Source organism: Mustela nigripes, chromosome 3, assembly GCF_022355385.1.
Source record: "Mustela nigripes isolate SB6536 chromosome 3, MUSNIG.SB6536, whole genome shotgun sequence".
In the NCBI taxonomy this organism is placed as follows: Eukaryota; Metazoa; Chordata; class Mammalia; order Carnivora; family Mustelidae; genus Mustela; species Mustela nigripes.
Genome location: NC_081559.1, coordinates 27,999,898 through 28,014,191, shown reverse-complemented (window position 1 = coordinate 28,014,191; position 14,294 = coordinate 27,999,898). Strand labels below are relative to the sequence as shown.

At 54.5% G+C, this 14,294-nt stretch overlaps 1 protein-coding gene and 1 pseudogene across 2 annotated transcripts; both read right to left on the bottom strand.

Moving 5' to 3' along the window:
- Positions 1 to 7,928: 7,928 nt before the first annotated feature.
- On the bottom strand, positions 7,929 to 9,607 carry LOC132013543 (uncharacterized; annotated as a pseudogene).
- On the bottom strand, positions 9,517 to 14,223 carry CTDSP1 (CTD small phosphatase 1). 2 transcript variants are annotated; one of them, XM_059393467.1, is made up of 7 exons: positions 13,761 to 14,223; positions 12,259 to 12,407; positions 11,717 to 11,818; positions 11,544 to 11,600; positions 10,828 to 10,920; positions 10,527 to 10,712; positions 9,517 to 9,903 (listed from the first exon to the last, which is right to left on the bottom strand). In XM_059393467.1, exons 1-7 carry the CDS (start codon positions 13,825 to 13,827, stop codon positions 9,775 to 9,777), a joined length of 783 nt encoding a protein of 260 aa, XP_059249450.1. In that variant the 5' UTR covers positions 13,828 to 14,223; the 3' UTR covers positions 9,517 to 9,774. The 2 variants fall into 2 exon arrangements, with proteins under 2 accessions (XP_059249450.1, XP_059249449.1); XM_059393466.1 differs by having other exon boundaries at positions 11,717 to 11,821; positions 13,761 to 14,217.
- Between the last annotated feature and the right edge of the window lie 71 nt (positions 14,224 to 14,294).

The following is a 14,294-nucleotide window of genomic DNA, read 5'->3' as shown; positions in this document are numbered from 1 at the left end:
CTCAACCCTCACCTGTGCAGAAATCCTCCTGTCTCCTCCAAACGCTGGTGCTCTGGAGGGCAGGGATGGAGTGGGTGGGGTGAGGGCAGCCTCTCCTCCAGACCGCAGATTCCCCAGAGTTCTGGAGGCCAAGTGCAGGTGTGTGTGCACGCTCACCAACAGTCGGCAAAGAGGAGAAAACACGCGGCAGGTGCTACTTTGCTTTTTAAAAGAACATCTTCTTTCTTGCATGAAAAGAAGTCTAGGGACGCCTGGGTGGCTCCGTGGGGCAAGCATCTACCTTTAATTCAGGTCATGATCCCGGGGTCCTAAGATGGAGCCCTGCATGGGTCTCCCTGCTCAATGGGAGTCTGTTTTGCCCTCTCCCTCTGCCCCTCCCCTTGCTCTTGCTCTTTCTGTCTCTCTCTGAAATAAATAAATAAATAGATAGATAAATAAATAAAATCATTTTAAAAAGGAGTCTATATTCATTCAATTATGCAGACAGGCAAAAAGGAAAGGAAAAACTCATTGACAAGTTCACTACAGAGGTAATCTACAAATAAATTGGTGATTTATTGTGGTGTATCTCTTTCAAGTGATTTATTTTTGATGATTTCTTTCAAGTACATATGCTGTGAGTGTGTACACTATGTATCTAATATCTATTTTTCTACCTATCCTTTTTATGGTGACGTTATATGTTACTTCCCGACGGCATTTTAATTGTCTCACGATAGCCCATTAGACAGAGAGCATAGTTTATATAACCAATAGTTCATTATCGGACTTCCAAATTATATCGGTTTGTTTGATACTACAAAGAATGTCGTGGTATTTTTATTGCTGAATCTTTTTTCTTATTTTCTGGATTTTATTTATCTACTTGAGAGAGAGAGTGAGCACAGGCAGAGGGGAGGGGCAGTGGGAGAGGGAGAAGCCTGCTCCTCGCTGAGCAGGGAGCCCAAGGTCATGATCCAGGACCCTGGGACCATGACCTGAGCTAAAGGCAAATGCTTAACCAACTGAGGCAGCCAGGCACCCCTTTACTTCTAAATCCTTGCCATTAGCTTGCATCCCTTCTTACTTCTTTGGGATGAACTCTTAAAATTGGAATTGTTGGATCAAGGACGTCAACAGGCAAATCGGTCTCTCAAAAAGTCACATTAATTTCTTGTATGACCCGCAGCCCAGAAGACTGCCTGTTTCTCGACATCCTCCCCAGCACCGGGCTCCAGATTTTAAGAAAATCTCTGTCATCTGACTGCCAAAAAAAAAAAAGTCATTGTGTTTGTTGATTTATGCTATTTTGATTACCAGTGGAACATCTTAAAATAGATGTATATATTTTGGCTACTTTGTGAGTTTTTAATTAATTTGTTGCATTGTTTATATGTTTAATGTATTAAGGTTGGTAATCTGCCTGTCGTTTATGCTGTACTTTTCTCCAGTTTGCTTCTTGCCTTTTTTTTTAAAGAAAGATATTTTTTTCCCCAAAGACTTTACTTATTTATTTGATAGAGAGAGACAGAGCAAGAGAGGGAACACAGCAGAGGAATAGGAGAGAGAGGAGCAGGCTTCCTATTGAGCAGGAAGCCCAATGTGGGGCTCAATCTCAGGACCCTGGGATCATGACCTGAGCCAAAGGCAGACGCTTAACCCACTGAACCACCCAGGCACCCCTTGCTTCTTGCCTTTTTAATTTAGCCTCAAGATTGTTTGAGAGAACATATGTTTTGTTTGTTTGTTTGTTTTTAATTTTTAATTCCAGTGTAGTTCACGTACAGTGTTATATCAGGTTCAGATGTATAAAGCAATTTAACACTTTCATACATGACCCAGTGCTCAACACATCATTCGAACACACGTGCTCCTTCATCCCCATCACCTCTTCCCCCACCCCCACCCCCACCAACCAACAGTGTGTTCTCTAGAGTTAAGAGTCTGTTTCTTAAAAATAAAAAATTTTAAAAAAAAAAAGGGTCTGTCTCTTGGCTTGCCCCTTTTATTCCCTCCCCCTTTATTTGTTTCTTTTGCTTCTTAAATTTCACATGAGTCACAGGCTAGTGGTCTTTCTCTGACTCACTGATCTTGTATTTATATTCTCCAGTTCCATCCATGTTGTTGCAAATGGCAAGATTTCATTTTTTTATGGGTGATCAATATTCCATTGATATATAGAGATATATCCAATACAGAGATATACATATCTATCAGTGGACACTTAGGTTGCTTCCATAATTTGGCTTTTGTAAATAATGCTGTCATTAACATAGGGATCCCTTTAATGGAGTGTTTTTGTATTCTTTGGGTAAGTACACAGCAGTGTGATTATTGGGTCACAGGGTAGTTCAGTTTGGAATTTTTTGAGGAACCACAATACCATCTTCCACAAAGTGCCTGCACCATTTGGCATCCCCCCCAACAGTGCAGGAATGTTCCTACTCGGGGAACATAGGGTTTAAAAAATCATTCCCCAGGGGCGCCTGGGTGGCTCAGTGGGTTAAGCCTCTGCCTTCGGCTCAGGTCATATCTCAGGGTCCTGGGATTGAGCCCCACATCGGGCTCTCTGCTTGGCGGGGAGCCTGCTTCCTCCCCTCTCTCTGCCTGCCTCTCTGCCTACTTGTGATCTCTCTGTCAGATAAATAAATAAAATCTTTTAAAAAATCATTCCCCATTTCTTTCTTTTTTTCTTTTCTTTTTTTTTTTTTAAAGATTTTGTTTATTTATTTGATAGAGAGAGACACAGTGAAAGAGGGAACACAAGCAGGGAAAGTGGGAGAGGGAGAAGCAGGCTTCCCACTGAGCAGGGAGCCCGATGTGGGGCTTGATCCCAGGACCCTGGAATCATGACCTGAGCCGAAGGCAGACGCCTAACAACTGAGCCACCCAGGCACCCCTCCCCATTTCTTTCTTATGGTAAATGTTGAATATATAGAAAAGTGTAAATAATAGCGCAACAGGATAATACTCAACACTCAAGGATTCCAGAGTTAATGGAAGTCAGTATTTTTGGAAGTAATTTGCAGATATCATGATGCTTGAACCCAAAATATTTATCACATGTTATCCTAAGAATGAGGGCATTCTCTGTAACTGTGATGTGATTTTCACACCTGAGAATGCTCACAGTGATTTCTAACATCATCTTCTAGCCAGCCTATAGTTAAAATGTTGCCATTGGTTCCACAAGGACTCTAACCACTGGTTTTATTGACTCATGATCAAATTAAGATCCTGCATTTCTTTTGAGAAGGACGTCTTCTCAGTATTTTGTAAATCTAGAACAGTTCTCCTCTTTTTTCCTGATGTTGACTTAACCTAGTCAAGGACACCTGTCTCATCGTGTGTTCACATTGGGAATTTGTCTGAGTCTTTCTTTGTGTGTGTTTTTTTTTAAGATTTTATTTATTTATTTGTCAGGCGGGTTGGGGGTGGGAAGCAGAGAGCAGAGAGCCCGATGGGGAACTCGATCCCAGGAACCCGAGATCATGAACTGAGCTGAAGGCAGAGTCTTAACCCACTGAGCCACCCAGGTGCCCCTCTTTCCTTGTGTATTATTTAATTTGTTCCTCTTCCCCCAGTATTTCCCACATCCGAAAGTACATCTTAAGTCTTTTTTTTTTTTTTAAGATTTTATTTATTTATTTGACAGACAGAGACCACAAGTAAGCAGAGAGACAGGCAGAGAGAGAGGAGGAAGCAGGCTCCCTGCTGAGCAGAAAGCCCGATGTGGGGCTCTATTCCAGGACCCTGGGATCATGACCCGAGCCGAAGGCAGAGGCTTTAACCCACTGAGCCACCCAGGCGCCCCACATCTTAAGTCTTGATTAGGTTCTGTAAAGGCACATTCTTCCCTTTGTAATTAGGAGTCATCTTGGGGTGACAGTTTGACACCAGAAGCACGAAAGTCTTAAATTCCTTACTTACCACTTTTTACTTCTTCTTCTTTTTCTTCTTTTTTTTTAAGATTTTATTTGTTTATTTGACAGAGATCTCAAGTAGGCAGAGAGGCAGGCAAGGGGGGTGGGGAAGCAGGACCCCCGTTGAGCAGAGCTTGATCCCAGAACCCTGAGATCATGACCTGAGCCAAAGGCAGAGGCCTAACCCACTGAGCCACCCAGGCACCCCAACTTCTTCTTTTATAATATTCATTCTGTAATTGCTTTTTCAACACCTGATTTCCTCACCACATCTGTTAGCCTACTGCCAAACCCTAGTGCCCACCTGGTAGGTGTTGTCAAGAATGTTTGAAGGAAAGAAATGGAATCTATGATTTCTATCTTTGATATTATATTTAGGAAGCTGTGTTATATATTTTCAACTGATTTTTATTTTTAAAAATTAATGAACATGCCTGGTTTAAATAATTCAAATTAGATGTATCATAAAATGTGTCCCTTCCGTGGTAGATGAATCCCACCCAGTCCCCAGAATTGGGAACTGTTCTCATTTCTTGTGTCCCCGATGGGAGGATAAGCAAGTATATATTTGTGTCTGTTTCTGTGCTCCTCCTTTATGAAAATTCACCACCGCCATTGTTAGGACTCTTGCTTTGTTTCATTTACCAGTCATCTGTCCCGGGGATCATTCTGTAGCTGCTCAAATAGTTCCAACTCACTGTTTTTCAAGACTAGGTGGTACTCTCTGCTATAGATACAGCAATATTTATTTAACCAGTCCCTTACTGACGGGCACTCAGGTTAATGTCAAGTGTTTTGCTATCACAAACAAGGATGCAATTAACATCCTCATGCATACAAGTCTATACTACATACATTTTATACACAGCACAAATTCCTAAAAGTGGAATTGCTGGCAAAAAGGTATCTGCAGGGCACTTGGGTGGCTCAGTTGGCTGAGTGATGGTCTTCGGCTTAGGTCATGAATGATCCCAGAGTTTCCCAGATCGAGTCCCCAAATCGGGTCCCCAGATCGAGTCCCGCATCGAGATCTCTCTCTCTCTCTCAAATAAATAAGTAAATCTTAAAAAAAAAAAAAAAGTATCTGCATTTAATAAATAATTTTTTAGGGGCACCCGCGTGGCTCAGTCATTAAGTGCCTCCCTTTGGCTCAGGTCATGATCCCAGGGTCCTGGGATCAAACCCCGCATTGGGCTCTCTGCTCGGCGAGAAGCCTGCTTCTTCCTCTCCAACTCCCTCTGCTGTGTTCCCTCTCTCGCTGTGTCTCTCTCTGTCAAATAAATAAATAAAATCTTTATTTTAAAAAAAGTAATTTTGATCACTAATATCAAATTGCTCTCTAAAGAGCTTGTACCAGCTCTTAGCCCTGCCAGCTGCGTTTTATCGGGGGCCTGCTCCCCTGCACCCTTGACTCCTGTGTGTGTAACAAGCAAATAGTGAATATCTGCCCATACCAGGCTCCCGTTAGATACATTCTCACTGCTGACATCTCCAAAACCTTCCTCCCTCCCAGCCATCCCCGTCCCCAGCCCCCAAGCCAAGCAGCCACAGCTTCCCGCCGAGTTGAGTTTATCTCGTCTCTCACAACCATCCCTTGCCCAGTTTATCTCGTCTCTCACAACCATCCCTTCTATCCTCTTCTTCACTTTGCCCCTGGCTCAGCCCAGGCTTCCGCCCTCCATGTTTGAGACCATGACTGTGGTCTCCCCATATGGTCTCATGTCACTGGACCCCCTGGTTGAGCTTCCAAAGCTCAGCTGCTGCCTTTGAGCACCACCCCACCTAGTCAGTGTTCCTCAATGGCACCCACTGCCCATAAGAAGGCCACGCTCCCTTGGATGCCTAAGGATCTGCAGGATCCAGCCTCTCCTCCTGTCTCCAACACCATTTCCCATCCTTTCTCCCTTGTGTGGCGTTCCAAAATTCTCATTTTCCACACTTCTGGGCAGTTCCCTGACATCCCACTTCCTTCCTGATGCCACTCCTTGCTTGGGCCACCTTTTATCTGAATTGCTCCTCCTTCCCAAACTCCTCTGAGCCACAAGGCAGCAGGAAGCATGTCCAAAGCTTCCAGGCCATCCCAGCTGGGCTGAGGTGCTCCCCTGTGCTGCCTACCTTCTGTATTCTTTTTTTTTTTTTTTTTTTTTTTTTTTTTTTAAAGATTTTATTTATTTATTCGACAGAGAGAGAGATCACAAGCAGGCAGAGAGAGAGAGAGAGGAGGAAGCAGGCTCCCCGCTGAGCAGAGAGCCCGATGTGGGACTCGATCCCAGGACCCTGAGATCATGACCTGAGCCGAAGGCAGCGGCTTAACCCACTGAGCCACCCAGGCGCCCTACCTTCTGTATTCTTGCTCTCTCTCTCTCTCAATCTCTCTCTCTCGGCTTTGACTGCATTTCAAGTTTTATTCATTTATGTATTTATTTAAAAATATTTCATTTATTGGTGCGCCTGGGTGGCTCAGTGGGTTAAAGTCTCTGCCTTCGGCTCAGGTCATGGTCCCAGGGTCCTGGGATCGAGCCCAGCATCGGGTTCTCTGCTCAGCGGGGAGCCTGCTTCCTCCTCTCTCTCTGCCTACTTGTGATCTCTCTCTCTGTCAAATAAATAAATAATCTTTTAAAGAATTTTATTTATTCATTTGAGAGAGCACATAAGTGCAGGAGAAGAGGGAAAGGCAGAAGTAGACGCCCCACTGAGCAGGGAGCCAGACAGAGGGCTCAGGGCCCCATCCCAGGACCTGGAGATCATGACCCTGAGCAGAAGGCAGCCGCTTAATCATCTGAGGCACCCAGGCCCTCCGCACTTCAGGTTTTAGTCTGCTCAGGTGTCTTTCTCAGAACTGGGGTGTGGGTTCCTCGAAAGCAGAGGGATGGCCCAGTTGTGGGGTGTCCCTAGGTCCTGGCATCGTGCCCAGCTCATAGGGAATGCAGATACCTGTGGTTAAGTTGAACTCCACGTGGGTGAAGGCTGTGTGGGTGGTGGTGGGGAGAGTCTGGCTGTGATCTTTCAGAGCTGGGAACCCTGGGCGACTCCCTGGCATGTCAGGGCCCCTTGGATGCAAATCTTGGGGGTAACCAGTGTTTACTGGGAGAGCAGGAAATGCAGCAGTACTGGGGGGAGGAGGAAGGCAGAGGCAGAGAGGGCTGGATATTTGTCCTGCCCCAGCGGACTCCAGCTCAGAGTGGGGCGTTTGGGAGCTGTGGGCTTCTCTTTCCACATCGGTGCTTTCCAGAGCTGTCACACGCTGAGGTCGTCCCCCAACCCCCGACTTGGGGGACGGACCAGCATCTGGGCCGCGAGGAGGCCGACTTGAGGCTGGATTCGCAAGGTATGGGGATGAGAGGGTGTGTGGGGGCAGGGTAGGCAGAGCTGGGGGAACAGAGACCGACTTCAGGAAGGGCAGGTCTCCCTTCCTTCCAGTGTCTTTATGTGTATTGGGGGAAAGACTGCCCCACCCCCGGGAGATAGGTAAACGATGATGGCCCCCATCTTTCCAGCCCCCCCCCCCGGGTTGGGGGAAGGGCAGGCTGGAGTCGCCGAGGACAGAGAGGCCTCTAGCGGCCACCGTGAGAAGCAGGCGAGGGCGGGGAGGGGCGGGAGGGCACTTCCTGCCAGGGCCTGGGGCTGCCCGGTTTTGCAAAGGAAGTGCTGCCCGGGCCGGAGGGGCGGAGGCAGGAAGTGGGCCGGAGGCTCGTGCAAGGGCGCGGCCAGTAGGTGCTAAGGGGCCGTGGAGGGGCGGATGGGGGAAAGAGGTGCGGAGGTCAAGAAGACCGAGCGCCGGGCCCACCGTCTCCCCAAAGACCTTGACGCCTCCGCCTGCCGGCCCTTCCCGACACCTCAACCAAAGTTCTTCCGTTTGGCGCTGAACTTGGCTTCCCAGGAACTCGCCCCGCCCCCACGCCCCGCCGCAGCCCCTCCCCTCTACCCGGGGACAGAGGCCACACCCCTCCCGCCTGCAAATACCTTCCCGGTGCCTCCCCTAGGGACGCAGCCCAGCTTTCCTTTATAGCTAATACTAGCGAGCCCTCCGCGTTTAATGCCTCCTGGCATTTAATCAACTCCGCCAAGAGGGCATTTCTCCATTTTGCAGGTCAGGTAACAGGCGACGAGACGTAGAATAATTAAACAGTACAACGGTGCACTCGGGTCCACTCACCACTGTACGCCCACCTCACACTTGCACACTTGAAGCCCCGGGGGCCCAGGGCAGCCCCTCCCTTTACATCCCTGGAGGGTGTGGCCTGAGGGCAACCCCCATCCCCCACCCGGCTCAACATCCCCCCAGTGACCACAGAGGCTGGATGGGGGTCTTGCGTTTTTAGTTCTTGTCATACTGTGGGGCTCTCAGTCACAGAGAAGGCACTTAAATGGGAAGGTCACCTGATTCTGGCCAACCTTGTCCGCCCTCCCACCCCCAGCTCTCTGTGGCGGAGGGGCGATGATATCTCCATTGGACAACCCCCTTGGCACTGGTATGTGGGTCCCCTTAACCGTTAAGCCCTGGGGAGAGCCCAAGGCCTTGATCTCCAGACTCAGCATTTTGGGGAAGGGGTTCCAGACAAAGAAGTCAGAGCTGGAAGGCAGGATGTCTTGGGAGCTGCCCCCAGCCAGCAGGGGGTGAGGGGGGGCACAACAGGGGTGGGTTGGCACAGGGGGGACGGGGACAGCTTGGCCAGGCTTCCTGGAGACCCCCAAGCCCCCCAAGAAGGGTCCCACCTCCTACAGCTCCCCTAAAGGCACCAGTGAAGTATGGAGTGGGTGGGGGAGGGCACCAATGAGATGCAGAGACCCCCACGCACTCAGCTGGTGGTACTAGCACAGCATTGGGCACAGAGAATGTGCTGATGTGTTTTCAATGAATGAGTAATTGGAGCAAAGAGGGTGTGAGGGGCAGAAGACAGGGCTTGGGGCACCTTGGCCCAGCCTGTTTCATTCAGAAAATAGCAGTTTAAAAAATGTAAAAATCCTTTCCCTCCCTCCCCACAATTTATGGGTCCAGGAAAGGGGTGAAGGACTGGGGGGGTCTCTGCACCCTGGCCCTTCCCTCTCCCCTTCCCCTAAAAATCTATATACACATATACATATTTATATGGCACCACAAACGGGTCCTGCCTCTGCCCCCAACACCAGGGCTGGGGTGGTGGCCCCAGGGCCTTGGGTGGTTAAGGCAGATGTGAGAGGTCAGGGCTCGGTGTGGGAAGCAGCTTCCAGCTGCTGCTGAGCCTAGAGAAGCTGGACTCTGGGGTCCCGCAGGACACACCCCATTCCCTTCACCAAGTGATAACAGATCTCCCCTCTCCGTCCTCCTAGGAGGCAGAGATTGGTGGGGGCTGTACCAGTCCCAAGGGAGGAGGTGGGGAGGCTGATTCCTCGCCCCTGCCAGCCCAGACTGCAGCCATCTGGAGACTGTCCCAGGCCAGAGCCGAACACCGATCACAGCCCTGGGAAAACAGGGCAGGGCAAAAAGGGTTCTATGCAAGGAAGGCACTTGGTGTCCACCGTTCCCAGGCTGGGGGCCCAAGGCATGGGGTAGCAGGAAGCCTGCCCCTCCCCCAAGTAGAACCAGAAAGGGCCAAGGGACCCGATTTGGCAGCAAAGAAACATGGCAGCAAAGAGAGGGAGAGGGAGGGGGAGCGCCCCACAGGGCCCCACAGGTCCTCCAAGGAGGAGGAGGAGGTTCTAAGGCACTGACACAGGGACCCAGAGGCTCATTGCTCTTGGTGCAGCCTGGCCGGGCAGGCGGGGAGGGCCCACTTCCCCAAGCCACTGAGGGCTGAAGTGGGCCACCGCTGCTGGGTTTTCATAAGGACAAGTCCACGTGGGAGGGGTGTGGGCCTTGGTCAGGGGCCGGTCGTGGCCCCAGGGCACCTCACTAGCTGCCTGGCCGTGGCTGCCTGAGCACTGAGTACACGTCATCCACGCGGCTGAGCTGCTCGAAGAAGGGCAGAAGGTCGTGGAGCTCCGTGTCACTCATGTTGTCAAACCAGGAGGCCACCGGTACCTGGGCAGAGGGATGCACGGTGGTGAGCAGGGCAGGTGGCTCTGGGCGCAGGATGTCCAGACCAGCCCTGAGCGCCCACTGTTTGGTGGGGCACCCCCCGGGGAGCCCCTGACTCAAGACTTTCAAACATTTCTGACAGCAACCCACCGTAAATTCTGTTTACCTATACGATAAACTGCCGGTTTTATAAAGTGGTATTTAACCTTCCCAGGTGCAAAGCCCTCCGATATTTTCTATTCTCTCTCTCTTTTTTTTTAAACTCCAACTAGGACTCACTACATTGTTTCTGGGACCCAAGACTAGGTCACGACTGGTGATTTTCAGAAACTGAAACTGCTCCAGGACGCAGCAGGCACCACCACCCACCCCGCCCCTGGTGGGTACCCCCTCCAAGCAAGTGGATGGAATGATCAGTAAGGTCCGAAAAGCTGCAGCGGCAGTGGGTGTGTGTTGGGGGGGAGGCACAGGTCCCCGAGGGATGGAAGCACAGAGGACCAGGAGGGCATCAAGCCCCAGACATCACCCAGCACAGCAGTGGGGAGGCCGGGAGGCCAAGGAGGCACCCGCGGCTGGACCCTCTTCTTGGCTCTCGGTCCCCCAACCTGGTCCTGCCCAGTACTCACGGCGTTGTCTGGATGGAAGACGTAGGAGGCGGGCGAGTTGTCCAGGATGAGCACCCGTCGCAGGTCTCGGCCCAGCCGGCTCAGGTCCTTCACATAATTCCCCCGATGGAAGACGCAGGACTCACGAAACAGCCGCGCCCGGAAGGCCCCCCACTTGTCCAGCAGATCGGCTACTGGGTCTGCATACTATAGAGTGGAACACAGGTCACCCAGGCCCAAAGGGGACCCAGAGGTCCACCCGACTGCAGGCTGGAGGTGGAGGGGAAGCGGGTGGCCCCAGGAGCCCTGGGGGGGGGCTCACCTTGGCAAGGCTGGCGGTGAACAGCACGCACTCAAAGAGCTCGCCCATTCGCTGCAGGAACTCATCCACATGGGGCCTCTTCAGCACGTAGACCTAGGGGGTGGGCCGGTGAGGGGACTGCTGGCCAGCAGGCAGGGCCTGGGGTGGGGGGTGGGGTGGGGGGGTGGTGCCCAGCTGAGGACAGGGAGGGAGCAGAGCGAGGAACACAAGAGGGAGGCTGGTCCCAGGGCCCACGGGCTTCACTTGGCCAGCACCTGTCCTTCCAGAAGAGGATCAAAATGAACCTCCAACTTCTAGCTTCAGGTCCTACCTCGTGGGGAATCACTAATTCCCAGTCTTTGCCCCACCATGGCCTTAGGCAAACGAAGGGGCCTGAAGGCGGCCCCCTTACCCCGAGGCAGCAGGGCACCGGCCCCCGAGCCAAGTAATGGAGAACAGGCTGGACAGCACACAGCCTATCCTGAATTACTTGAACTGGGTCCCGGGCAAGGGGGGCAAGGGGGCACCGAGGAGGAGCCCCACTCCCTACAGGCCTTGGAGTCTGGCCAAGTCCCCGAGGGTCTGTATCATCCTGGGTGCAAGTCTCACACCCTCTGGGCCCTTATGTTCCACCTCTAGCCAAGTCCCACCTTGGGTCCTCAGAACTGATGAGAGGAGCCTGGGGTCTGGAAGGCAGGTGCCAACCCCGCCGCCTCCCCCCACACCCAGCCCCTCACCTGGTGGACTACCCCATCAATCTCCACAGGGATGATGAAGTCGGCGTTGTTCACTGGCTGTGGGGGGAAAAGGAGCTGCTGGGGCGGGGCCTGCAGAGAGGACCGCAGCCCCCGGTCCAGGGCAGGCCCCCCTCAGAGACCCAGGGAGCTGAGGGCTGCTGGGCAGGGCCCACCTTGAAGGAGCTGTGCACCAGGGTCTCGTCCAAGTCGATGACCACACAGATCTTGTCCACATCCTGGGCCTTGGCTTCTGGGAGCAGGTACTGCGCTGGGGTCTGCTGCAGGGATGGGTGAAGTAGTTGGGGGCGCCTCTCCATCATTTCTCCTACGTGGGTCTTCCCTCCCCCAGCCCTCTATGCCAGGAGACACAGGAATGGTGGGGAGAGGCCACCTCCTTCCCAGCTTTGCCGCCGCCCCCAACTGGGGCCTGGGGCAGGCCACCTGGCTGGAGGCCTCACTTCCCCACCTAGGAAGCCAAGGGAGAGAAAAGCTTCCAATCTTACAGGGGAAATCCAGAGTTCCCTTGGCTGAAGGATCCTCGCCTGGGTGTCAATCTTAAGGGCATTAAGGGCCAGGCTGGGAAAGCCTGGGAGGGAGGGCACAGGGCTTGGGAGAGGGGCCCTCCCTACCTTATATGGCCTGCAGACAGGTCGTGAAAAGCCCCTTCCCTGAAACCCGCCCCAGCCTGAGCCCAGATGCCCAGGCCACCACGCACCTTGGGGACAGCTCCGTTCTCCTCCACCAGCAGGGGCGCCCCACTGTGCGCCGGCAGGGCCTCCCCATCGTCGCGGCAGACGCAGCAGAAAAGCGAGTGGAGAATGCCCCGGCTCCGGGGCTTCTGAGAAGCCGCTAACTTCTGCTCACCTGAAGCAGAGAGGCTCGGGGTGGGGGGGTGTGCACCCTAGCCCGCACAGTCGTGCGTCCATGCCCAGATGCGAACTCCTGACAGCCTGGACTCCAGGCCACCCCTCTGGTACCCACAGATCCTCCCAGTGTGGTTACAAAGCCCCCCTCATCCGGCCGCGGGCTGGCTGCTCTCCGTAGGCTTTCTCTTTTCTTACCAAACTTCATCCCTCCTGTGGGATCAGCCCCACCGGGGATGCCTCCAGACACCTACCTTACCTGAGCAGCCCCTGCTCGCTGGGACCCCTAACCGGGGAGGGTTGGGGCCTGGGGCCCTGCTGTCCACTCCCGCCCTGCTCCCATCCTTACCGCCCACGTGGGTCCAAAGTCCTCACTGAAGCTGGGCGCAGAGGCAGGGAGCGGGGGCCTGGAGCCAGTGTCCCGCAGCCAGCTGCCGGCCCCGCCTCCTCCGCCCTCGCCCCGCCCAGACCTCCGACCTAGAGCCCGGCATCCGCCGCCTGATTGACGGGCCCACCCTCCACCGCCCCTCTACCGGGCCCCCAGCCTTCGGGCGGAGCTAGGCCCTGGCCAGAGCTAGGCGAACCTGGAGGGGCTTCCTAGCCTTCGAGGTCAACACCGGCACAGGGAGGGGCAGACGCCCAGCCTAGACCCTCCAGACCCCGAGGGCCCGGCCAAGGCGGGCGGGCTGCACCGCTTTCCCGGTCGGTGCGTGAGTGCACAGGCCCGGCGCCCAAGGGCCTGCAGCCAGGGCGCCTGGTGCTCAGCCCGATGCAAAAAACTCGCGGGTGCGCTAAGGACCCGTAGAAGTGGTTGCCCTACTCTTGCGCCTCTCAGGGGCTCAGTGCTTCCACGCGTGACGCGGAAGTTTGTTGGGATCGTAGCTGTGTATTGGCGGGAGATCCTTCCAACCCTCCCCAGCCCGCTGTCACCTCGGCGCCCCCTCCAGCGACCCAACTAGACCGCGGCCCGGGGCGGAGCCTCACCGGGTGGCCTGAAGGCGCCCTCTTCAACCCCCTCACCCTCATTGGCGCCAATGGGGGGGGAGGGGGCGACTATCGGGCAATGCGCAATGCCAGTCCTGGAGACCCGGAAGGAACCCACTCTCTACCCCTGCCTCAGTTTCCCCACCTCGAGCACTCGGGAGCGCCCTAGTGGCTCCAGGCCCCGCCCCGCGTCTCCGAGCCTCAGCGAGTTCAAACTCTCTCCCCGCGCCTTCTCCGGATGGGAGTTCTGAGCTCCGCAGTGGCGGGCGCCCGGGGCGGCGGCGCCGACTGTCCCAGGAAGGGTCTCAGCCCCTTCCTCCTCCCATCCCGCGGTGCCCTGGCCGCAGCCCCCTCCGCGCGGCCCCAGTACCTTTGCCCCGTAGCGGGCCCCGCGCCTCCTCCTTGGTGATCTGAGTAATGACGGCCGAGCTGTCCATGGGGCCGGGCGCGCTCCGCTCCGGCCGGACTCTGGCCCGGGCGCCCGGCCTCCCCCCCGGCTCGGGCCGGAATCGGGGCGCGGGGGGGAGGGGAGGGGTGGGAGGGAGGGATCCCCGCGAGCTTCGGAGGGGAGGGGAGCCAGGTTCTAAGGGGGAGGGGGAGGGAGGGGGCGCGGAGGAAACTTTGTTACAACATGGAGTTTCCTCCCCGCGAGGCGGATGCAAACATGGAACCCGGGCGCTGTTTCAAGGCTCCCCCTTAAAAGGGCAACGGCTTCGGCGTGACCTGGACTCGGCCGCGGCTTTCATCACCGCTGGGGCCGGCGCGGCTCGGCTCTGCTGACTGGGAGGCGGGCCCGGCCGGGTTCCTGCCGCGCTCCAGGGGGCGTCGCCTCTCTTCCTGCCGCCAGCCCGCGGGGCCGAGCCTCTGCGGCTGCGTGGCAGGACCTGCTCCCGGCCCGCCGTTC